Below are 25,404 nucleotides of genomic sequence, written 5' to 3'. Positions count from 1 at the left end.
TACATCTTTCTCTCTACTGGACCAAATGACAACTTCCAAGTGTGGGCTGTGCTAAATGTAGAATGGAGAATACAGAAAAGAAAAGAAAATTGATAAACTCACTGCTGATTTGGTGGTGGTTCAAATTCTTATCTTCTTCCCAATCAGCCTGCTACTTTTACTTTTAAGAAATTCTCAAATAGCTGTTCCATTCTCCCAAGGTTAACAGCTGCATTCAATGGGAGAGAAAGGTGGAGTATGTTTACTCCAGTTGACCTGAAACTAGACAGAGATAGTTACTTCTCTGCAAAATATAAAAACTAATAAAGAAAAACTAAGATCTTGTAATTTAAAGAAAATTGCCTAGGAATTCTGTTTCTTTCTATAAAGCAAATGATCATTTAAATAATTTCTACATTTTCTAGAGTTGCTTCCATTTTCCAACTATTTAAAGGCCATAACTGGGCAGGAAATGACAAATGCAAAGACACAACTTTGGTGAATCACTAGGTGACCTACAGATTAAAGACCTAGAGCATTCTGAACAATGCATTTTGAAAAAGCATCTTCTTCTATATGACTTATATAGTTTCTGTATTTTTGCCATGCAATAATTGATAATATTCTATATACCATAATAGAAATAAACTACCATACGTTTGCTTTAAAAATAATATAGATTATTATTATTACTACATTATATTATTATATTATTATTACTATATAATAATTAAACAAAAAGGAAAACACTAACTTATAAGTGTCCATTTCCTCCAATACTGTACTTGCTTGAAAAAAATGATACAGATAAATTTCTTACTGAGGTGAAAACATGATCTTCTGATAATACCAAGATCATCAGAATTTGATGATAGACCTTTTTCTCTCTTCATTTCCCAGTTTGAAAAAAACAATACTAATGCTTCTAGATGTTTTAGAGATATGTATCAATACATTTATTCTTGGAAGCCATGATACTATAATTGTAGAGAAAAAGGTGACTCTGAGTAAATGAAAGACAAATGGGAAACTTTTTACTTACCTGGGAAAGAATTAAAAATAAATAAATAAAAGTAATTTAAAAGAATGTATAAAAAGGGTCACTTTAGTCACCATTGTATTTCTAGTATCTAGCACCTAACACAATCTGACACAGAAGAAATACTTCAAAATATTGGAGAAAATGGAATAAATGAAAGAGCAAGAAAGAAGTGAAAGGAGATCATCTGAAAGAACCAATAAAAATCGAGCTGGGCTCAGTGGCTCAGCAGGTAATCCCGTGCTTTGGGAGGCCGAGGTGAGTGAATTGCCTGAGCCTGAGGGTTCGAGACCCACCTGGGCAACTTAGCGAGACCTCATCTCTACAATAAATCAAAAAAATTAACTGGGTGTGGTAGCGCGCACCTGTAGTTCCAGCTACTTTGAAGGCTGAGGCGGAAGGATCGCCAGAACTTAGCAGGTAGAGACTGCGGTGGCCAGGAGCGTGCCACTGCACTCCAGTCTGGGCGACAGAGTGATACTCCAACTCAAAAAAAACCCCAAAATCGAGGAAAAAGACTAACAGAGTAGTACAGTCCATATCATCTTCTAAGTATGTTTCTTAACCTATCATATATGATAATTCAGTACATAGTGAGAGTTATCACTCTTTATATATCTGATATATTTGAGTCTCAGACCATTATAATGCACTGACAATCAATGTTCTGTTGCCATCTGGATTGGAGGAAGATAAGGTTGAGAGAAATGGTATAGAATCAGCTTCAATACACATAGCAAATGCTCACAGGTTTGTTCCTAGTAAGTCTGATTATTATTATCTGGAGATTAAATAATGAAATATCAAAATTATAGAAATATTTGTGATGTTTAATATTTATGAAATAAGCACCTTTTCATTTATAATTTAAAATTTTGATTAATATGCAAAAATGTCTCAAACATGTTCATCAAAGATAGATTAACCATATGGCTAGTTTCCTGGGGCATCCCAATTTATATCTTTGCTCAAATATAATTATTAATTATGCCTCTTAACTTTTAAAAGTGTTTTGGTAGGAATTATAAATTATATGATAGCTACTTGGGAGGCTGAGATTGGAGGATCACTTGAGCTCAAGCGTGTAAGACTGTAGTGAGCTATGACTGTGCCACTGCACTCTAGCTTGGGCAACTCAGCAACACCACATCTCAAAAAAAAAAAAAAAAAAGGCGGGGGGGAAAGAAAGAAAAAAAAAAAGATATATATATATGATCATTTGATCTACACTCGATCTTAGCCAAATGGCTGAGATGTGATTTAATCTATAAATGAACATCACTCGGTCTTTTTAATTCCAGAGCTAAAGGCAAATCAGTCCCAGTCTGATACCATCAAGTTTTCTCATCTTCTTTTCTAGAAGCCCAGAGACTTGGTGCATTTCCTCTAATCTAACCTAATCCCACACAATTTACATCCTTGAAAAATCAGTTTTCTCACTCCTTTCCACAGGGTGTGTTCACAGTCACTTCACTTTAATGTGCTTTTGTTCATCACCGATAAGACAAGGAAAAAGAAATATTAAATGTGGAAAAATTTCAAAGGTTATAGGATTGTATTAAATCCTTCAAAATCCTCTTAAAATCCATTGACCATTACTACTGTACTATCAGATGCAATAAATTAAAATCTCTTTGAATTTCTCCCCTTAACTTTTATTTCTTCACAAACCTTTTCTTTCTTAATCTGCCTTCACAGTGGTTCACGTGTATACTTTCATCCAATGTAAATTCCTTTTCTTCCAGTATAGAAGCTGCCAATTAATATGGAAATAATATGCATCCTTTAGTCAGAATGAGCTGGTTTTCTACTGCTGCATGACAAATTGCCACAAATGTATCAGTTAAATGTAATGTCTATTTATTAATGTCTATTTATTATCCCAATTTTCAGAAGTCTCAGTAGGCTTGACTGGGTTCTCTGCTTAGTCCCACACAGACAAAATAAAAGTGGCATCCAGACTGAGCTCTTTTCTAAAGCTTTGGAGGAAGTATTAGTTTTCAAACCTATGAAGGTTGTTGGTACAATTCCGTTTCTTGTTTCTGCTTTAAAGGGCTCATAGATCACCAATCTTAAGGATAACTGAGGTAACTTACATCTGCAAAATTCCTTCACAGCAGTATCTAGATTAGTGTTTGACTTAAAACCAGGGTTTAGGAATCTCAGGAATACTACCTTTAGAATTCTGTCGATCACACTAAATATATTCCATTTGTATTTCTGGGGACATCCACATTAAAAACTGAGGAGTACCTTAAAACAACATCTCTCTCACAAATACAATGACCTAACCCTACTTTATATAAAATTGTACACCTCAATGGTTGACACAGGCTTCTAATGTGTTTGATAATCTTTTCTGCTAAATTCCACCAGTCCGAGTGAACAAGAACCTCAGGGTCAACCTTGAATCCATTGTAGAGCTTGACAATGGATTTTCAATAAAGTAAATCCCCAATAAACTTTGAACTTCCTTGAATACTTACACTTCTAATTAACTTAGAAAATAAGACTTATACAGGAAAAAAGGTGACCTTATTCTGTGCTTAGTCCAAAGGATTAGAAATTTCAAAACATTGAATATTAAACTAATATTTTTTGGTATAAACAATATAGTTTAAAAAATGATATTAAAGTAGAAAAATGACCTCAGTAATTGCTTTAAGTATATAAAATGAACATTCTGAAATTCTCTGGGCTTTAGGTGGCACAGTGAAAGAGACAATGGCAAACTGTTGTTTAATGAAAATTAAGCTATTTAAACATATGGCTTAACCTCTTCTTCTCACCCAATAAAAATGATTACCTGTGCTGAAATGTGGCTTGAAGAATGTATTGGTATTTGGCAAGGGAAGTGTCTGGAGAGTGTCACATATACAGTCTTGACAGAAAACAGCTATTTAAATATGTTTTAGTGTCTGGATATGTTTCTTTTTGGCAGTTGCTACCTGGGTGGCTTGTATGTCTATTTTACGATTTGCAAGTATGTAAAATCTGAATATTCAAAAGTATAAAGAATAAACTTTACCATTTCAATCTGCTCAAAGACAAAAAAAAAAGTTACAAACAGTGAAGCATCTAAGTCTTAGAAATAGAATGCAGGGAGGGTCAGAACATCAGAGTTGGAAACTTGGTGTTACAGGATGCATAGCTTCTCTCATCAACAAAGTATTGGGAAAAAAATTCATAGCTGGACACTCATATTGGTCATCCTGTAACTTTTCCAGCTCTAAGTATTTACCAACTTTCTGTATTTTAAGGTCCTTAATTAGTCTCAGGATACACACATACACACACACGAAGTGATCACTGACTGTCCCCATTAATGATCAATTATTCCTAGCATATGATAGAAGCTCTCAAAGAGGGTTATGTGGAACCCTGGAATTCCATAAGACCTTTTCAGTGTGTTCTCTAAGACATTTCCCAGAAGTAGATGAAAGGTCAAAACCATGCTGACATTTGTATTGATAGTGCAAAAGTAATGGTAGGTAAAATTGCCTTGCACAAATCAAGGCAGTGGCACCAAATTCTGCTCTCAGTCATCTTATTTTTCACTGCCACTTACTCCCAGGAGGGAAAAAAATGTCAATTTTACTTAAAAATGTCCTAGGTAAAGCAGTAACATTTATTCATTTTATAACATCTGAACACTATAGTATATTCATTGTTAACACTTTGAATAACAAAAAGGAAGTATGTATGGAGATAGCACTTCTGCTTTAGACTAAAGCAAGATGTCTCAGTGAAAAGTACAGTGAAGTTGCTTGAGTTAGAAGCTAAACCAAACTGTTCTTTTCATGAAGCACCATTATTACTTGAAAGAAAGTCTGACAGACAAACATTGGTTATTTAGATTTGGACCTGGGCTGACACTTGCCCAAAAGTGAACAAAGTGAAACCGTCACTCTATGAGAACCAACTGACAATACATTTATTTTGTCAATGATAAAATTTGAGTTTTCAAGCGAAAATTAAAATATTGGAGATTTTATCTGTCAGCATGAGCTTGATAGCTTCTCAATACCTAAAGAATTTTCTGATATTATTGATACTGATATTAACAAATATTATATATACAAGAAATGTAATATATATTACATGCACATATATTTGTTAATATTGTATATATGTGTTTGTACATATATGTATATATACCATATATATTTCACCATACTATTCACTAAATGTGTGTGTGTGTGTATCCATATATATTTAGAAGATCTACCTAACTTAATTAACTCATATTTTCTTGTTGACCAATGACTGATGTTAATAAGTCATGCAAGGTTAAAACACCCATTTAAAGTATAAGATATATCAACATATACTATTGTAATTAATTGTAAAAGTGGATGATATGCTTTCAGGTTCAACATCACCACATTCCACAAACATTTAAGACAGTGCCATTTGGGTTTTAATGAACTCTCAAAGAATATCCACGATAATTTGAAAATATTCCACCATTTTCTAACTACATATCTGTGCAAGACCAGATTTTCCTCACACAGGTCAGCCAAAATAACATATAAAAGCACCTTATACAAAGAAGCAAATAAGAGATTCCAGTTGTCCTCAATAAACTAGATGTAAGGAGATTTCCAATATTTAAAAACAAAACCATATCTTCTCACTATTCTTGTTGTTTTGGGTAATATAGCTAATTTTTATTAAAATATGAAAGCATGCTCCCTATACTAATATTTAATGAGCTTATTGTTAATTTTAACTGAATTAAAATATTTTTAGAGTTTTTCATTTTAATTTAATATAGCAACAATGATAAATATAACCTACATATAAAATCTCTTGTGATCTTCAATCATCAAAAGTGTAGAGGTATTAAGAACAAAAAATTTTAAGAATCACTGGCTTATTGCATATGCACAATTTAAACATCTATTGAACAGTTTCTAAAATAATTTTTTTAACTTGTGATGTCACTATAACTATAGCACCAAGACTCCAAATCAGTGCTGCCACATGTTAATGTTGACCAAATTGAATTGTGTGACTAAGTGTAACTGTAACATGTACAAACACACATACGATAATGCTTTAAAAGTTTTCTTTGGAGTCCTATCTCCAGCAGTGAAAAAATTCTGATTACAAATCACCTGAACATATAAATGATGAAATAAAAATGACAAAAAAACCTCTTAAATGCATACCTGAATTCACAGGTAAGGGAAATCCTTCCATGAGCCTAAAGAAAAGACGGGAAATAGAATTCAAGTTGCCACTGATGTACTGCTTGCCTGTGAGCATTTGCCAAAATTAGATTCAAAGTGTTCAGCTTTAGTCATCACATTGGAACAAAAAGAATGCCTATTCAAGGTGGAGCCTTGATCTGAAACTTCTAAATAAAGTGAGAGATAGGAAATACCTATTACATGAAAATGGCTCAGCCTATTGAAATGATAAGGAAAAAAAACCCCTACTCCCTAAAAAAAAAGTTATGGCATGAAGACTTGTCTACTTTGACCAAAGAATCTGTTCTTACTTTGTTTTGCTTTTGTGAACCAGATGATATTAAAAGAAGTTAAGACTGATAGTTGAAATCTCAAGAGCAACAATGAATGTCAGATGACAGGTCAACTAGATGCTCAGTATGCTGGAAACAAACAGACATATATCCAGAATACTTGAATTCTATACTCAACATATCTTTCAAGAATTAAGATAATTTTTAGACATCTTCAGACTAACAAAAACTTAAGTGTTTGCCACCAGTGTACCCTTACTAAAGGACATTCTAGCAAATATTGCTTCAATAAATGGGAAAGTAAGATTAGAAGAGCAAGCTGGGCTGTAAGAACGAATGAATAAAATGAATACAATATTGAATATGTGAACAAATCTAATTCAGCATTGGTCATAGAAAACCATAATAACATCTTGTGGGTTTTTAAATAAAATAAAAAATTTGGAAACTGATAACAGCCTACAATAAAGGCAGAGTAAGTGTGGAGTAGAGTGGTCTAAGGGCTTTATATTCCAGAGAGAAGAAAAAATATTCACAATATTGGATTGGATGTATGTTTAAATTTCAACAGTAACATGTCTTTAGTGAACAAAGGATTCTCCAATATATAAACCTAAGACTGTAATTAATGGTCACAGGTTATACAATGTCAGTGTTAGTTACACTGCTAAAAGTTCTTTAAAGCGGTTGTGCCAATTTACATTCACTCCTGAAGTATGCAAGTGTTTACATAGATTCACATACTTCCCATCACTTGGTTACATCAAACTTAATTTTATCAATCTCATTGGTGGAAATTATCTTGTGATCTGAAAGTTCATTTCCCATATTACTGATGAAGTGAAGTATCTTTCTATGTAATTTTTAAAAACACCCATGATGTATTATCTTCTAAAAATGGCCTTTAGGGTCTTTTACCCTATTTGCATTGTCTACTCTTTTTATTCGTTTCTTACTAACTGATTTATAAAAATTGTTTTCATACTCTGGGTTCTGATACTTCGTTGCTTACATGTTTTGCAAATACTGTATATCACTAACTTAAAGATTCACCTTATTTCACGTTGTGATGTCTTAAAATCAATAATATCTTAGCATTAAAATTGGTCACTTTGAAAAAATAATGGCATATAAGATATTGGTATGTTTTAAAACCAATACAACTGAAGGCACCTTAAAATCCATGAAATATAGTATTTTCTCCCTGATAGACACTTGCATTTTTTCCACTTTTGTTATGTCTTTTGATATGCAGAAATCTTAAATACTAAAAAAGTCCTTGAATTGATAAAAGATTTCCTTTATGATTAGCATTTTGATGTCCTCTTTAAGAAACCTGTCTCTACCTTAAAAATAGAAAAAATTTTTGCTACCTTTTCCACTACTTTTACAAATTTAAACCATATAGGATTAACTTCAACTTTTTCATGTAAATAACCATCTTAACATCATTTATTAAATAATGCCTTACCCAGTAATCTGCATTATACATCCGTTTCCAATTATGGCCAAATGAATGTTCTTATTTACTGTATACTATATCTTGATATCTGATAGAGCAAATCCCCTCTCCATTTTCTTTCTTCAACAGTGTCTTGGCAATTTTAAGGCCTACATTCCTCCATACAACATTCAGAATCAGCCTGTCAAGTTTCTCAAATCTCCTGTGAGAATTTTTCTGGAATGCATTGTATTAATAGATCAATTTGAGGGAAGTGGACATATGTATCATATTTAATCTTTCAGACCATGAGTAGAGTTTTTCTCTTCATTGAGTTAGGTCTTCTTTACTGAATTGCAGTATAGTCTATAATATTCTCCATATGTCATACATATTTGTCATTAGATATATTCCAACATACTTTCTTTCATACATTTAACAGAATTTTACTTTAATTCCTCACTGTCTATCATTAGCATATAAAATGTATACTGATTTGATATCTAGCCACCTTATTAACTCTTCTACGAATCCTCATGATTTAATTCCATAATCCTTGGGCTTTTTTTCTTTATGTAGTCAATTCTATTATTCTATAACATTATTATAAGGCTTAAAATTTCCAGTCCATTGTTGACTTTCTAGTGATAGTAGTAGAATCTTATCCTTGTTTCTGATTTTGATAGAACTGCTTTTAATGCTTCACTATTTTTTGTAAAAAAATATACTTATAGATATTTTTGAAAATAACTTCTACTGGCTAATAAAGTTCTAACTTTGCCAAGAGTTTTCATCACAAATGCTTTGAATTTTTGAAAGGTGTTTTCTTCATCCAAATAAAATGATCATATGGCTTTTATCTTTAATTGGAATATGTAGTTACCCTTTAAGATTTTCTAATGTTAAGCTACTCTTGCAGCTCTGGAATAAATTTAGAATAAAATAACTGTATTTGCTTACTTATAAAATACATTATAAGATATTATCAGCTAATATTTGGGTTTTATTTTTCAATTTGTTTCCTAAGAATGGCTTATCATTTTGCTTTCTAACTCTGTCTTCTCAGGATTTGGTAAGACATGTATAGGGTTTTACTTCCCTTTTATTTTATCCTCTAAAATAGTTTGTATAACATTTTTAGAATTTTAGTTCAATTCATCTATAAAATCATCAGAGACTGGTGTTTTCATGGGAAGATTTTAAACAATTGATTCAATTTTTTTGATTATTAAGAGATTATATAGACTATTATTTGATCTAATCTCTCAGCTAGAAACGGTCAACTGTAAAGAATCATGATTGTTAGTGCTCTTTACATGTAGTTATATATCATCATACTAATGTATATTTTTATCTGGTCCTGAGTTCTTTACCAGTTCTCAAATTGAACCAGAGACAGAACTGTTGAGCCCACATTCGAAAGATTTGAGAATCCCATGTTTCCTTAATCCTTGTCTATACAGGATGAAGAAGGTAATTATTGGCTAGAAAGTGTATTGGGTTTCTATGACTGCTATAAAAAAATTACTTCAGATCTAGTGGCTTAAAGCATCTAAATGTATTCTCTCATAGTTCTCCAGGTGAGAAGTTTGCCACAGACCTCACTGGCTTAAATCAAGTGTTGACAGGTCCGTCTGTGGTTACTTCCATAGGCACTAAAAAAGATTCTTTTTCCTAACTTTTTTCATGTTCTGGAGGCAACCCCCATTTCTTCAATAGTAATTCCTCCTCCTTCTTCAAGTCATCAATACCATATCAAATTCTTTTTACAACACATCTCTCTGTGGCTTCGGCTTCAGTAATCACATCTCCATCTGACTCAGAATTTTTCTTTCTTCCTCTTCTACTTTTATTTTATTTTATATTTTATTTTAAAGATGTGGTGTACAAGTCAAGATTAGGTACATAAATGTCTGTGTACAGGTGAAGTTTGTGCCTCCCATTGGTTCTCACTTCACCTGGTTTAGGATCAGGTAGCCTTGGTGATGTTATGTGACTCCATTACCCTCCTTCCCCTGGCAGTGTCCTGCTACTGCCAATTCCCTTCTTGTAGTGTTGTGATATATGTCCAGGGTCCACCTATGAATGAGAGCATGTGGTACTAGTTGTTTGTTTCTGTGATAGATCACTGAGTACGATAGACTCTAAATCCATCCAAGTTTCTGCAAAGTTCATAATTTTGTCTTCCTTTATGGCTGCATAATATTCCATCATGTGTATGTACCACATTTTTTTAATCCAGTTTGTGCCTCCCATTGGTCCTCACTTCACCTGGTTTCAAAGGGCAGCATGGTCGGTTTCAAGATTTTGCAAAATAGTGATGCAGTAAATATGTGTGTGCAGGTATTTTTTTTGTATAATGATTTGAGTTCCTCTGGTGTATTTCCAAAAGATGGATTGCTGGGTCATATGGAAGGTCAATTTTTAGATCTTTTAGAAATTACTACACTGTTTCCCACAGAGGTTGTATTCATTGACACTCTCACCAATGGTGAAGTGTTCCCTTTTCTCCACATCCACTCTAGCATCTGTTTTTGTTTTGTTTTGTTTTGAGCTACTAATGATGACTCTTATGGCTAGATTTAGGTGGCATCTCAGTGTAGTTTTGATTTGCATCTATTTGATGAATGGTGAGGCTTAGCATTTTTTTCATGTATCTGTTGGCTGTTCATATATGCCTTCTTTTGAGAAGTGTCTATTCATGTCTTTTGCCCAGTTTTTATAGGGTTGATTTTTGTAGTTGTTGCTGTTTTCCCTTCAGCATGTTTGCATTCCTTGTAGATCCTGGATGTTACATCTTTGTCAAATAAACAATTGGCAAATATTCCATGCTCATGGATTGGAAGACTCAACATTGTTAAGATGTCCATCCTACCAAAGGCAAACTACAAATTCAATGCAATACCCAATAAATTACCAACATCATTCTTCTCATCTTGAAAATGACAATACAGAAATTCATATGGAAAGAAAACCAACCACAAACAGCCAAAAAAAAAAAGAAAAAAATCCTCAGCAAAAGAAACGAAGTGGGAAGCATCACACTTCCAGACTTTAAACTTTATTATAAGGTTACAATAATTAAAACAGCCTAGTATTGGTACAAGAACAGGTATAAAGACCAATGGAACAGGATGGAGATTCCAGAAGCAAAACCTCAATTTCTTAACCAACTCATCTTTGACAAAGCCTCCACTAACAATCACTGGAGAGAGGAGAACCTATTCAGTTAATAGTGCTGGGAAAACTGGCTGACCACATGCAGAAGAATGAAACAGGACCCCTACTTATCACCATACACAAAAATCAACTCTAAATGGATTGAAGACCCAATCATAAAACCTCAAACTATAAGAATCTTAGAAAATGTAGGAGGCATTAGAATAGGTAACCAATTCCTGAACATAACCCCCAAAGCCCATGACATAAGAGAGAAGATAGACAAGTGGGACCCCATCAAACTGAAAATCTTTTGCATAGCAAAAGAAACCACTTCCACTTAAGCACTCTTGTGATAATTACGGGGCACACCAGAATACAGGATAATCTCTTTATTTTAGAACCAGTTGACTGGAAGCCTTAATTCCATCTACAACCTTAATTGTTATTTGCTTTGTGACCTAGCATATTTACATGTTAAGGATTTAGGACAAGTACATTTGGTGGACAATTATACTGACTTCCATAGAAAGTAGGGCAACATTCCTAGTAATACCCACTAAATAAGTGCCACTTGTATAAGGAATTTTAATTTATTTCTCCTGAAATTTAAGTATATCACCATAGTTCATCCAATCGGTGACTTACAAAACTTTGATTTAAAATATTACACAATTCTAGTAAGCAATTAATTGCAAAGTGAATCCCAACATCAGGGACATTAAACACTAAAACTACATGTTTTAACATTAATAATTTACGTATTAAAACATTTAATACTTTTTCTTCCAGTATCTATATACCTACCTACTGGCTCACCAAACCATCTTACTTACCTAAATCAACAGGAAAAACTGTGATGGAGAAGGTAGTAAAAGTAATTTTTACTTTTTACCTTCTAAATTGCCTTCCAAATATAGGCTAAATATATAACTACAACTTATTAACTAAAGTAATTATTTAATATTCTATAATATTGATATAGCCCAACTCAGTCAAAATGCACAAACCTTCAGACTCAGCAAATGAACAAACTATCCTATTGTTTTAAAGTTAAAATATTGTAAACGAAATTTATTTCCAAGTTTATATTTCCATTTCCAATTTTATTATATAACTTCAAGCAGAGATATTTTTCTCCCAGTCAGTTTTCTAGCTGTATTTTATCTATTATATGAATGCATTTGCTATAAAGGGAAGCTGATTCGGTATAGACAGAAGATCTGAGGTAGAATCCAGCACAACAGTGATGTTGAGCAAATTTGTAGCTGTTTCACGGGAAATAAGAGGATGTGCTAGAAACTGGTACATACAGAGTGCTGATTAACAACTGTCTGCTTTGCAATTGTCACAGTTTTACAATATTCTGTGAGATAGACAATATAGCCTCTATCTTAAAGGTGAGGAAGCCAAGCTTTCAAGGTATTTAATAATGGGCTCACATTCATATAATTAAACAATAGTCCTCTGATTTAAATATAGATATATGAATTCAAAGTCTAAGACCTGCTTGTTCTACATTAGAGCTTTTTCATCTGTAAAATGGAAATAGTAATAAAACTACATGGTTCAGATTTTGAGGGAATAAATATGATAGTGTCCATGAAAATATTGTTTGAATTGCAATGCAAAGCATAAAGCTTACTATTTCTTTTTAAATAGAGGCATTCTTTCCATTTATAACTCACTTTAGTAATATAAATTTAAAGCTTGTAATTGCTGTCTTTCTTTCCTACTATACCTTGGGAAATAGGAAAAGTTGTCTTAAAGTTACCATTCAACTCCATATTATTTAAGCTAAGAAATACTAATTCCGCATCCTTCCTTTCTCTTTCCTATTTCAGTGTTTTTATTATAGTATTCAAATGAAAATGGGCTGACTTTGCATCAGTTATAGATAAAAGAAGGAAAAAAGTATAAACTCACTAAAGAAAAGCATGTATGAAAAAATATATCCCTTCATAATACATGGAAAGATTTTTAAACTGTGTATAGATAAACATTTTATTGGTTGATTTGATCACTGAATCCCTTTGTTATATTAGAGATTGACAGCTATTAAAATGACCATTAAGCTATATAAATGCTCATTTAATTTTTTTAACAAGTCACAGAGTTTACTAGTGCTCTCTCTTGTATTAATACTGTCCCCATATTCTTCTTTCCCTATACATGACACTTTAAAAATAAGGGAGTATTTCTATGGCTTAGGCTACAAGTAACATATAAGGCTTAAACTGGCTTAATTAAAATAAGGATATTCTGGCTTACAAATTCAGAAACCCAAACATTAACCTGGGTCCTTTCCTAACATGGCACTGCAGCTACACAGTGGTAGATGCATAGATAACAGAGAGGCAACTGCAACATCTATAATACAGTTGAGACTGCTAAAAAAGGCTTTTGCTGGCAACATTGCTGCATAAGCAGAAGAAAAAATAATTATTTTGAGAAAAGCTTTGCTGGTAATCAAACGCTTCCGGGGTTAGAGTGATTTCATATCAGATTTTAATTTATGTCTATTCAGGCAGGAAAAGGAGAAAACTACAGGAAGCAGGTGAGAGAGCCAACACTAGGAAAACTATCCCTACATCAACGCAGCTCATTGCTTTCGTCGTTTTTATTTATTGTTTACTTTACAGATAACAAATGACACATCAAAGATGGTTAAGCTAAAACACTTATCACCCTACATAAATGAATCCTACATAATATGCCAAAATTAGATTACAACACTTCTATATGCCTCATCAGTGATAACTTGTTATATACAGCTACATGACAAAAAATATATGTATAAAAATTGGATAGCTAAATTTATATTTATATAGATAGTTGCTTAATATATAAGCATACATGTGATCATTCTCTAAAAATTAGAAGAACTGTAAATTCAAGGGTTCTATTAGCTATACTGCTATGTTATAGGGATTTTTTTGGTAAACAAAATGGAAAATCTGCTACTTTCTGTACAAAAGCACCTCACAAGTCAGGCAAATTTTTGATAGTCTTTAAAAACTCCATAACATGCTTCAAATTTGACATAACTTTAAATAACACAAAACCAAATCTGTTATCCTGAAAAATAGTCAATCATAATGTAATTAATATACTTTGTCTTGGGTTATCAATAATAATAAAATTGTAATGAACCCATGTGTGTATCTCTGAGAAAATAACCAAAAAAGGATAGCTTTAAAACCTCACTTAAAAATTACCTTTAATATATGGTTTATACATGTCTTTAAGCTCTTTCATTAGTAATTGAAGTGTTGACAAATGATTAAACATATAAGCAGAAGTATATATCCTGACATTTTAAAAATATTCCTTTAAAAACCAGCACATACATAATTTCCTATACTTAAGTGATGTGTTCCAGGTCTTCAGAATACCAAAAGTTTTTACATACACTTACCAACAGTATCACATGGTTCATCTTTGTGCACACAGAAATCTTTTCTAGAAAGAAAAATAAAAAATTGAAATTATTTTGCACAAGCAATAGACATCATGTGGCTCATTTTAATGTCATGTGTTAATTGAAGCACATCTTTTACTCCCAGGAATTTAAAAACAAATGTTAGCTAATTTTTAATTCTAAAAAAAATGGAAGATTAACCAAGCTTTATGGTACATTTATACATGATATAATCCTTAAACGTTTTTGTTCCACTTTATAGAAAATAGTTCAAAAATTAAATTCCATCTTGTTTTGAATTTTACAGGATTTATCAGTTTAATATAAAAGAATATCTGATGTTGGCACAAGGCTTTATTGCAAGAGCTCTACTTCATGTAGCACAAAAATAATATCCTGATTAAATATTTAAACATAAAAAATAAAATTTAAAACAATGTAACACTTTATATCATAATATTGGCTAACTTTTTTTAAATCGATCATTTTAATAAGGGTATGAGAAAATTAGTATTTTTACACAAGTGGGATCATTCGATTTTTAAAAATAACAAAGCAAGTCAAAGAGGTGAGAAAGCCAAAGTGGCTTAAGGATGGCAGTGATAGGAATAGGACTGACTCTCATGACAAAAGAGTGTCAATTATGCAAAAGATTTTAATAGGGAAAGTGAGAAAAACTGTAGGAAGGGGGATGCAGATCAACCTAAGGGAGTAAATAAAAGATTTAAATAAAAAAATTAGCTATTACAAGCTCTGATACACAATTCTTCAGAAGGATAAGCAATTTTCGATTGATTTTTACATGTTACTGAGAAAGGACTGCTAAAATTCCATTGTGGTTATAAATTTTTTGATGTTTCCCCGTGATTCTAATATTTATTCTGGGTACTCTAGTAATTATTCTAATGTTTATTTTTGAAGCTAAGTTATTAAGCACCTAAATGCCTAAGTTTTTATAATTTATTTTCAATTATTGTTTTATTATTATATACAAACCATGTTTATCCCTTATGTTTTTATTTATTAAAGTCAATTGTGTCTGATGGTAACAAATATCAATATATTAGTAATATACTAGCAATTGCTTAGCATATCTTTTTCCTTTATTTTGTTTTCTTTTATTTTCTCTGAGTAAATAACATATAACTAAAATTTAAAAGGTAATGATATATCATTACAAATACATTTAGTAATTTTCTATTTTATTATTGGTATATTTGAATTTTTCTACCAAGTTACAATTTTTTGATCTTTCCTATTTTTTTCTTTATAATTTTATTCCCCCCCCTTTTCTGCAATGGCTTTGAAAGAAATACTAAATTGTGTTTGATATGATTATTTTTACATTTTAAAGTACAGTGTATTCATCTCCTATTGCTGATGTAATAATTCCATAAATTTAGTGGCTTAAAACAACACAGATTTCTTAACCTACAATCTGAAGACCAGAAGTTTGAAATGAGTTTTCTGGGTTAAAATTAACGTGTTGATAATATCGTGCTCTCTTCAGAAACGCTAGACGAGAATCTGTTTCCTTGCCATTTCCAGCTTCTAGAGGCCTTCTTTCTGGCTCAGGGCCTAATTCAATTTTCAAGGCTGGTGATAGCATCACGACTCCTCTAACTTTCCCACCTCCTTTTTTCCCTCACTCTAGGAAATTCTCTCCATCTCAAGATCCTTGGCATAATCACATCTACATAACTCTTTTTTGTATATAAGATAATATACTTGCAGGTTCTGGAGATTATAGCATGGGCATTTTTGTGAGGACATCATTCTGCCATCACATACCCTTAAAATGTCTAAAGTTCAAAGTTCCCTTTATCCTTCTTCTGAAAACGGTAAGAATATGAAATGTTTGTAATTCAGTCTCTACCTTCAATATTTCATGGTTTTTTAAATCTAATATCTTGATTTCTTAGAATTTCAAATTAGACAGTGTTCTAAAACCATAAGTGCTTATTTGGCAATTTGTCTATATATTTAGCAATTTATTTTCTTTACTTCTAAAAGGCTCATTATTCTTTTTATTCAGTATTACCTTTAATGAGGCTCTACAAATAATAAATTATCCCAGTTTTTATTTTATTTTCATTTATTCATAATAGAATAGTAGCTGAGTATTGAATTTTAGGTTGACTTTATTGACAGTCAGCAAATTGAAAATAACATTTCATTTTAATATAGCATTCATAAATGTTGATTCAAAATCTGTGATCACAATTTTTGTTTTTTCATGCATTTGATTTCTGCTTAACTTTAATAATTATCTTTATCTTTATGGAAAAAGACATGTAGTCTCTCCAAGATGTATCTAGATACTGATTATGTTTTTATTTATCTTTCTAGTATTTGGTTTATTTTTCAACTTGAAGATCCATGTACATGCACACAAAATCTTACCATTATCTATTTAGTCTCTTCTTCTAGGAATACATTGGCTTTTCTCATTATGTCTGCAACTCTCAAGCACCTTTCTGTATTTCCATCTCTTAACCCCTCTATGCTGCTTCTGGAAGGATCCCTCAGATCAATCATCCAATCCACTAATACTCTCTTCAGCTGAATTTAATCTGTTTTTCAACATAGAAATTGAGAGTTTAAGTAAAAGTACCCTATTTTCTTTCTTGAACTTTTATTTTCCTCAACTTTCAAATCAATTGTTCTTTTTTGCCAAAACATCTTATTTTTATGTTTTGATTTTGGGAGGTGCTTTTAATCATATGAACAAGTTCATTTTATTATCTATCAGTATTTTTTTTAAATTTAATATTCTTTATTGTGCCTCTGAGTTCCCACAATGGAACGTCATCACTGCATTTTGGAAGTCATATATGAACTCACTGATACTTTACTTGTGGATGCCTTGCGTGGTATAAGTTGAGAGAGTCCCTCCCGAACAATTTTGCAAATGCTTTCACTAAGATCTTCAATTTTGGAATCAGATTCATGGTAATAAATTCCCAGAAGAACCATTTCTTTCCTAATTTGGGATTACAGATGAGACAGAGTGCTTCCTTGTTCACAATCCATGCTTGTGGCAGAGTTTTCACCAGATCACACTTTTATTAAGGGACTTACTATCTATCAGTTCTAGTTATATGTAATCATTTCAGTTTCACTTCCTCACTTTGTGTAGTCTCATTAAAACCTAAGAAACCATATTTTTTTAGTCCAATAAATTCCCTCAAGGAAGCTACTACATAACCTCAGATTCTTAGTTGTTGTTGTTTTGGTTCATCTGTGCATATAAAAGAATGCGTACATTTTTTCTACAATTTAAAGATATCTAAAATGAGACCATTTTTTAATTATCTAGTTAGCCAGATTATCACATAATTTAAAAAACTGAACTCAATCTGTCACTTACCATATAGGAGTTAAGTATAATAAAATTAAATGTTAGGTTTGTTCATTGTTGACATTAGATTTCAACATACAAAGAAACAAGCCATATAGGGCTTATTTTATTATTACACTTTATATCATGGAACAACTTTCACCAAACTCTTTAAAAAGCAGGATAATTGCCTCAATTAGATGCAGAAATTGACCTTAATAGCTTTTCAAGATACAACTTTCTACAATTGGGATTATGATAGTTATAAACTGTTATAAAGATTAGGACGTGCAACCGTATTATTTTTTTTCAAATAGTTGGAGAAAAAAGTATGTCGCTAGCCATGGGTATAAAAGAACTAGAGAATTAAGTACTGAAATATCAACAATTAATTATTAAAATTGTTCCCTGCCGGGCTTGGTGGCTCAGCCTGTAACCCCGAGCTTTTGGAAGCTGAGAGTTGCCTTAGCCCGAGGGTTCGAGACTCGCCTGGACAACTTGGCGAGACCTCATCTCTACAATAAGTCAAAAAATCAGCCTGGCGTGGTAGCGCATGCTTGTAATTCCGGCTACTCGTAAGGCTGAGGCGGAAGGATCGCCGGAGCTCAGCCGGTCGAGGCTGCGGTGGCCGGGAGCGGCCACTGCACTCCAGTTTGGGCGACAGGGCGAGACTCCAACTCAAAAAAGAAAAAAAAAATTGTTCTCTATTTCTCCTGGAAAATTTGACAGAGATAATTCTATAAAATAGATATATAATCAGCTCAAGTACAACAGTAAAGGGGAGAAGTGTAGAATTGAAATAGAGATGATAAAATATAGCCTTAATAAAATCTTTTCAATACAAGGTGCAAAATAAACTTAATAGAAATTTAATTCACTTAAATCACACCCAATATTTAGAAATATATTTATCATTCTTCACTTACAAATAACAAAACAATTCAAGTATAATAATTTATCAAATAAATTGCTTCATAAAGAATCACTAGAAAATTTATTATTCCTGTGGGATAACACTTCTCTAATTTTCATCACAACTCAAGTAAGGCAGAGACTCAGGCCCTCTTACATATTATCCCTTCTTCCTTCCTTTCCTCACTTATTTCACTTCACTCTCACAGTTTGGATTTGATTTGTTTCAATAGCCATGCTTCCTCCTACCTCTGTTTGCCTTTGTAATGCATCCCAGAGATACTTTGCTCTAAGGACAGTCTAGTGCCCATTGCAGAGGCTTTCTTGTCAGACTAGCAAGGGAGTCATCCCTAAAGCATAATAGATACAATGTAGTGCTGCAATTGTTATCTGCTGATTACTTTCAAACAATAGGAAGAGCATAAAATGTTTTCATTAATTTGAAAAATTTTTAATGTTTTTCTCAAATATGCTATATTTTTATTCTGGTACACCCATAAGCTAGTAAATCTATTCTTGATAACTGAAAGTTGGCTGTTAGCACTTGATATATTAACTTCTTTTATATACAGAATGTATACTCCTATCAAGATTGCCTGCATATGACTTAATAGTCCACTGTTCCAAGTAAATGAATATTGCAAAGTAGATGCATTTTTGTTATTTATTAAAAAGCAAATAGCAAAGAAAACAAAAACATTTTGATAAAATAATTAAAATGTCTATCAGCATTGAAAGTTTTTATATCCATGTTTTTTGTTTTAAAAATAATCTTTCTGAAAATATATTCCAAAATTAGAAAAAAAACTCTAGATAAATGAGGGAAGACACAATGAAATTTATTCCACAAAATGTAAACACTCTAGCTACCATACCCTACACTTCTTCCAAGGTAAGCTATTAGTTGGCATCCCCTTCGATATACAAGATATATCGAAATGTATCATGAATCAGGGAAAACAAGACTGTTCTTGACCGGGAAATTTATTGCCAGGGTTATAGTGAAAGGTCTTTTTTTAAAAAAAAAAAAAAAAAAGCCGAATGTTTCCTTGACAGTACTAACTGACATAAACCCTACCCTTTCAATCCCTCTCCTCCGCATCTTTCCACTGGGAAATCATTTTTTATTGCATCATATTTTCTGGCCAGAGTATCCTAATAATCAGCTTCAAATCATAAAATCTGCCCCCAAACTGAAACCCACTTTTTCAGAGAATGGAAAATAGATAGCATAGTATGAAAATATGAATGATTCTGGATCATACAAACCAGGTGGATGAGATTCCTAGAGCTTTTCTCCTCACTATCCTTTCCTAATGCCTGATTCTTCAGTTGTTCCTTTGGGTTTAAGAACTACACAGAATCTTTTCCACATAATAAGCAATAAAATAAACAAATAAAAACCCATCTTTTCTGGTGCTCAGCTTAGGCAGAGTTGGTCTCTGTAGCTTCTAACAATACTGAATAATACAGGAAAACATTCTGCTGGTGGCATAATATATTCAGAGTTGAAAACTATAATTACAGATGAAAAGGAATAAAAAAGGTTTTCTGGCATTTTTATTCTAGGCAAATGGCAAAATATATTTAGTATTTTTCTACATAAGAAACTATAGAAATCACATTTTTCATAGGGGCACCATGCCTGGTTGTTCTAGTTGTGCACTGTATAATTCTAGGGACACACTTGCATACACAACAGTATAAATGATTCCCTCTTCCATTGTGTAGTGCACTATCTATACAATTGGATTATGGAGAGAGTCATTAAGTGTCTCTTATATGACAGGCACTAAATAAGGGAAGATACAAAGATCAATAAAATAGACTCTACTCTGAATGCACAGAAGAGGATGACACACATCACCTCTGTAATGTGAAGGGTTCCAGGATCAGTGCGAAAGAAGTCTGGGGAGTTATATTAAATAATGGATAGTTCTATTTTTCAACTGCTTTTGCCAGCAAACAAATGGTGAAAGAAACATCCAAACCAGATGATGCTGAATAATATGGCAATGCAGAAAATTAAACAATCCCATAAAATCAAATCTCACCTTAGGGCCAAGAATCACTAAGTATAAAGTATCTTCAGATGTAGGGGGAAAGGGATTTTATGTGCTTTTTCTAAATATATAATACATCATATCATGATTCGTGAGGCTGCAACATGACTATTTGATTTACATAATGTGAAACAAGGGACTTCATCTGTAGCTAAACAACATGATAAAACTATGACAAATGCACTGCTTATTGTCAAGGGCACTTAGAATCCATCCCGCAGCCAATTTCTGTCTACTTAGCAAACAAATGAATAAAGCACAGTACTTCCAAAAAATAAAATGTAAGTCCTTTTACCCAAAAGCACTGGAAATACCACTCACAAAATTGAAGACTAGATTGTCTGCAGCATTTGAAAACTTCAGATCAGACTATAATTCTTAACCTTAAACTCTCCAATAGTCAGCCTATTTCCAAAGGACCAATATAATATATTCTTAATTTCAAAATACTTTTGTGTCGGGTGGAGAGATAGAGATTTGTTTTCTGCCCAGACCTGAGATCATGTGGATTCAAACTTTTTCATTTCTGGCTCAATGCTAATTCCGTGCGCCCGAAGTCTCCATCAGTTTCATTATGTGAGTTTATGGAAATGATACTGTTAGATTTTGGCAACTGGGAAGGCCAATAAATTCTGCTGAAGTTCTGATTTACATAGAAAAAAAATGAAATGTAGTCTTTGACTTCCAAGAATGAAGATGCATCTGAGAATTAGTCTCCTTGTAGAGTTTTATAGAGCCTTGGGATATACCTACAAATGATTCATTCAAAAATTATTCTGTGATTTGTATTAAATCAAGATATTTCTGCAATTTCTATGTTTTATTAAATTTTCTTACTTGCCAATGGCATTAGTTTGAAATTAACTTTCAGAAGTAGTATACATAAACCAAAAGTGTTACTGTAAATATAAAAGCCAAAAGTATCATTAATAAAACTGAGTTTTAAGTTAAAGAGTATTTTCAAAAGATATAGATGCATGCCTTCTCCATGATTTCACAAAGAAATGTGAAATTACACTAAGAAATCAAAGAGTTGACAGTTGGGAGAACACGTTTGTGTTTTTGTTACTATGAGCCCAGAAGCACTAAGTAGACCAGCTTTAAACTATTTAGTTCATTGTAGTGCACAGGACAATTTGATAAATATACTACCTTAGATAGGTGTGGATTTACATGAACATTGTGCATTTTTGCTGAGACCAAACTTAATCCCTGAGCTAAAATCTCTTCCTACTAATGTGCTCACATAACTTGTAATATGTAATGAATATGTAAGATGAGCAGTTACTAAGCCTGGTTTTGTGTTCAGTATGTCAAACATGGATAAGAACATGGACTCTACGGACATTAACTTTTTTCTAGTTTTATTCTATTTTCACAGCTTCCTTTCAAAGCTAAAAATTCGATCATTTAAACTAACTAACTAAAAAGGGATATTTTTCCTTAATTACACAAAGCATTCACTTAGTCTTTACTGATCAAATGGCACGAGGTCACCTAGGAATAAAATATTCCCTTTAGTAGGCTGATTTTCACTTTAGTAGGCTATGGCACTGGAAGCAGAGATATGGAGAAAAAGGGTAATCCTCCAAATATGCCTTGTCCCACAGGTGAGTAAAAGGCAAGTAAATAGTTTGTCAGTATCTATCAGTATTTTACATATATATATACCTTTTGACAGAGCAAGTACTTTTTAATCTACCCTAAATAAACCCTACATGTCTATAGTCATATATAAAGATATTCATAGCAAAGGGATTTTTTTAGCTAAGTAACTTTGAGTTTTTTCTTTTTACTAAGTAATCAATTAGGATACTATAATGCAATTTTATAGTATGTCTGCTCCTTCTCCCAAATAACATAGATCAATAACACAAGTGCATCAGCATCCCATTGCTGCTATAACAAACTGTCAAAAACTCATGGCTTAAAACAACACAAATTTGTTATCTTACAGTTCTACATGTTAGAAATCAAGTATAGGTGTTACTGGGCTTAAAAAGAAAAGTGTCATCAGGACTGAATTGCTTCTAGAGTCTCTATAATCTATTTTCATGTGTTTTCCAGCTTCCAGACACTTCCGGCATTCTTTTATTTATAGTCCCTTTCTCCATCTTCAAAGTCAAGTTTGTAGCATTTTCCAGTCCCTGTCTGACTTGGAGCTTCTTCCTCCCTCTTCCATATATTTTAGAACTCTTCTGAATATGTTGGACCTACTCAGAATTCCAGGATAAAATGCTTAACTTAATCACATCTCCATAGTCCTTTGTGCCATGTAGGGTGGCATATTAATGGATTCTGGGGATTCAGACACAGATATTTTAGGGGGATATCATTATTCTGCCTTCCACAATGAATGACATAAAAAGATTTTCAAGACATATCATAAAGTGGAAAAAGAAAGAAAACTGTGTATAGCATACAGCAATGTTCTTTATATATGCACTAATCCTTATATTGGTTGCCATAGGGCTAGAAAGTGGGAGTAGAATTGGGTAAAAGTTAATTTATCACAAATATTAAGGTATTTAACTTTTACTATAAGAACATGTTTATATTATGAGAATATGTTTAAAAGTTATATGTAAACCTTTATCATGAGAATATGCATTACTTGGAAAATAAAAAAGAATTATACTACATTTTCTAGAGAAATATTTAAGGAGAAGCAAATGTTTGGAATAGATTTTTAAGGGAAAACATGGATTATAAAACATTATAAAAATTAGGATTTCAACCCCATGAATTATACTTTGTTTCTAAGAAAAGGGATGAGCAGGCAGCTGTTAATTATATTTTCCCTTATGTTCTTTGCATATATGAAATACATCACACTACTCTTTTTTCCTTTTAAAAGAATACTTATGTTACATAGCTAGGGAAGACCAGCAAAAAGAGCAGTAATGATAAAGAATGGGTAGTTAAGAATGCTAGTTTTAAAGTTTTGTAAGATAAAAAATATTGGATGCAAGAAATTCTTCAGCTTTTTTTGGAGTTTTGAGGAGGAAAAACATTGCAAAAAAGGAATTAAATTAAATCCACAAGATTGCTAGGGAGAAACAAAACTTGCATGTAGACTGTGATCCCACAATTGTAAATATGAGAATTTATATATATAAACAAATAGAAAATTAAACTAAAGAAATATATTGTAAAATGTTAACCATATTTCTCCCTAGGTAGTGAGGATTATAGATTAGTTTTTATTTTTATTCTTGTATTTATTGAATTTTCATAATAAAAATATTGCATTTATAATGGGAAAAAATATAAATCAATAATCAAATTAGGATCATCATCTTTAGTCTCAGAAGCAATAGTTCCAAGATCTATTACTATAAGAAGGAAGACAGTGACAAGTTTTATCATGAAATATATTTTGTCTGTTCTTATTGAGATAATATCATTTCTTTTATTTATTTTTTTTTTTGCGTTGGAGTCTCACTCCGTCGCCCAGACTGGAGTGAGTGGCCGCTCATGACCACCGCAGCCTTGACCTGCTGGGCTCCGGCAATCCTTCCGCCTCAGCCTTCCGAGTAGCTGGAACTACAGGTGCGCGCTACCACGCCTGGCTAATTTTTTGATTTATTGTAGAGATGAGGTCTTGCCAAGTTGCCCGGGCGGATCTCGAACCCGCGGGCTCAGGCAATCCACTCACCTCAGCCTCCCAAAGCGCGGGATTACAGGCTGAGCCACTGAGCCTGGCTGATAATATAATTTCCATACTTAAAAATAAAAAAGAAGGAAGACAGACTTCATCGATGCAGATGCTTAACCCAGACTCACCTCACAAACCTTACTGCTATAGGTCTTTGAGCCATCTGTGCAGGTCTTCTTTATTAACTCCTGTACCAGCTTCAATTTACTACTGTTCTTTCTTTTAACCAACTTTATTGTGGTACAATTTACACACAATTTAAATGAGCATATTGATGAATTTTAACAAATGTATAAACACGTATATTGAAAACAAGTTATGCAATGTTTCCATCACCACAGAAATTTCTCTCTTTTCAATCAATTTCTCCATCCTCAAAGCAGACAATCTGCCACCACATTACTTTTGCCTGTTCCAGAAATTTATGTAAATGGAATTATCTTCTGATTTCTGTTTTTGTCTTTTTCATTCAGTATGTTTAGATATTCACCCACACTATTGCATTTATGAGTAGTTTGATAGAGTATTCAATTGTAGGAATACACAACAATATATCCATTTACCTGTGAATTAACATTTAAGTTATGTTTATTTTTTGGCAATAATGAATGAAGTGTCTATAAAGTTTGTACAATTTTTTTGTGACTAAATATTTTAATTTTTATTGAGTAAATATTGACGCCAAGATGGTTTAAATGACAAGTGGATGATTAACTTATATAAAGAAACTACCTGTTTACCAAAAAGATTGAACCATTTTATAATCCCACCAACAACCAAAGAGTGTTCCACATTTATCATTATTAGCTGTTTTCAGCTTTTATAATAAAAGCCATTTAAGTAGGTGGGTCTTAATTTGCACTTTCCTGATTACTAATGATGTTGAACATCCGTTTATACACTT

The 25,404-nt window shown here is 32.4% G+C and overlaps 1 protein-coding gene across 1 annotated transcript in view; it reads right to left on the bottom strand.

The window, feature by feature from the left end:
- The window catches only part of ADAMTS19 (ADAM metallopeptidase with thrombospondin type 1 motif 19), a 242,966-nt gene that overhangs the window by 147,069 nt on the left and 70,493 nt on the right, over window positions 1-25,404 (bottom strand). Inside the window, exon 7 of the mRNA XM_008066227.2 lies at window positions 14,525-14,568. Within this exon, the coding sequence (XP_008064418.2) occupies window positions 14,525-14,568 (44 nt within the window). The remainder of the gene's footprint in view (window positions 1-14,524; window positions 14,569-25,404) is intronic.

The sequence above is a fragment of the Carlito syrichta genome, unplaced genomic scaffold (genome assembly GCF_000164805.1).
Source record: "Carlito syrichta isolate Samal-C Ts95f unplaced genomic scaffold, Tarsius_syrichta-2.0.1 Scaffold308863, whole genome shotgun sequence".
Classification (NCBI taxonomy): Eukaryota; Metazoa; Chordata; class Mammalia; order Primates; family Tarsiidae; genus Carlito; species Carlito syrichta.
This window is presented reverse-complemented; position numbering and strand designations above follow the sequence as displayed.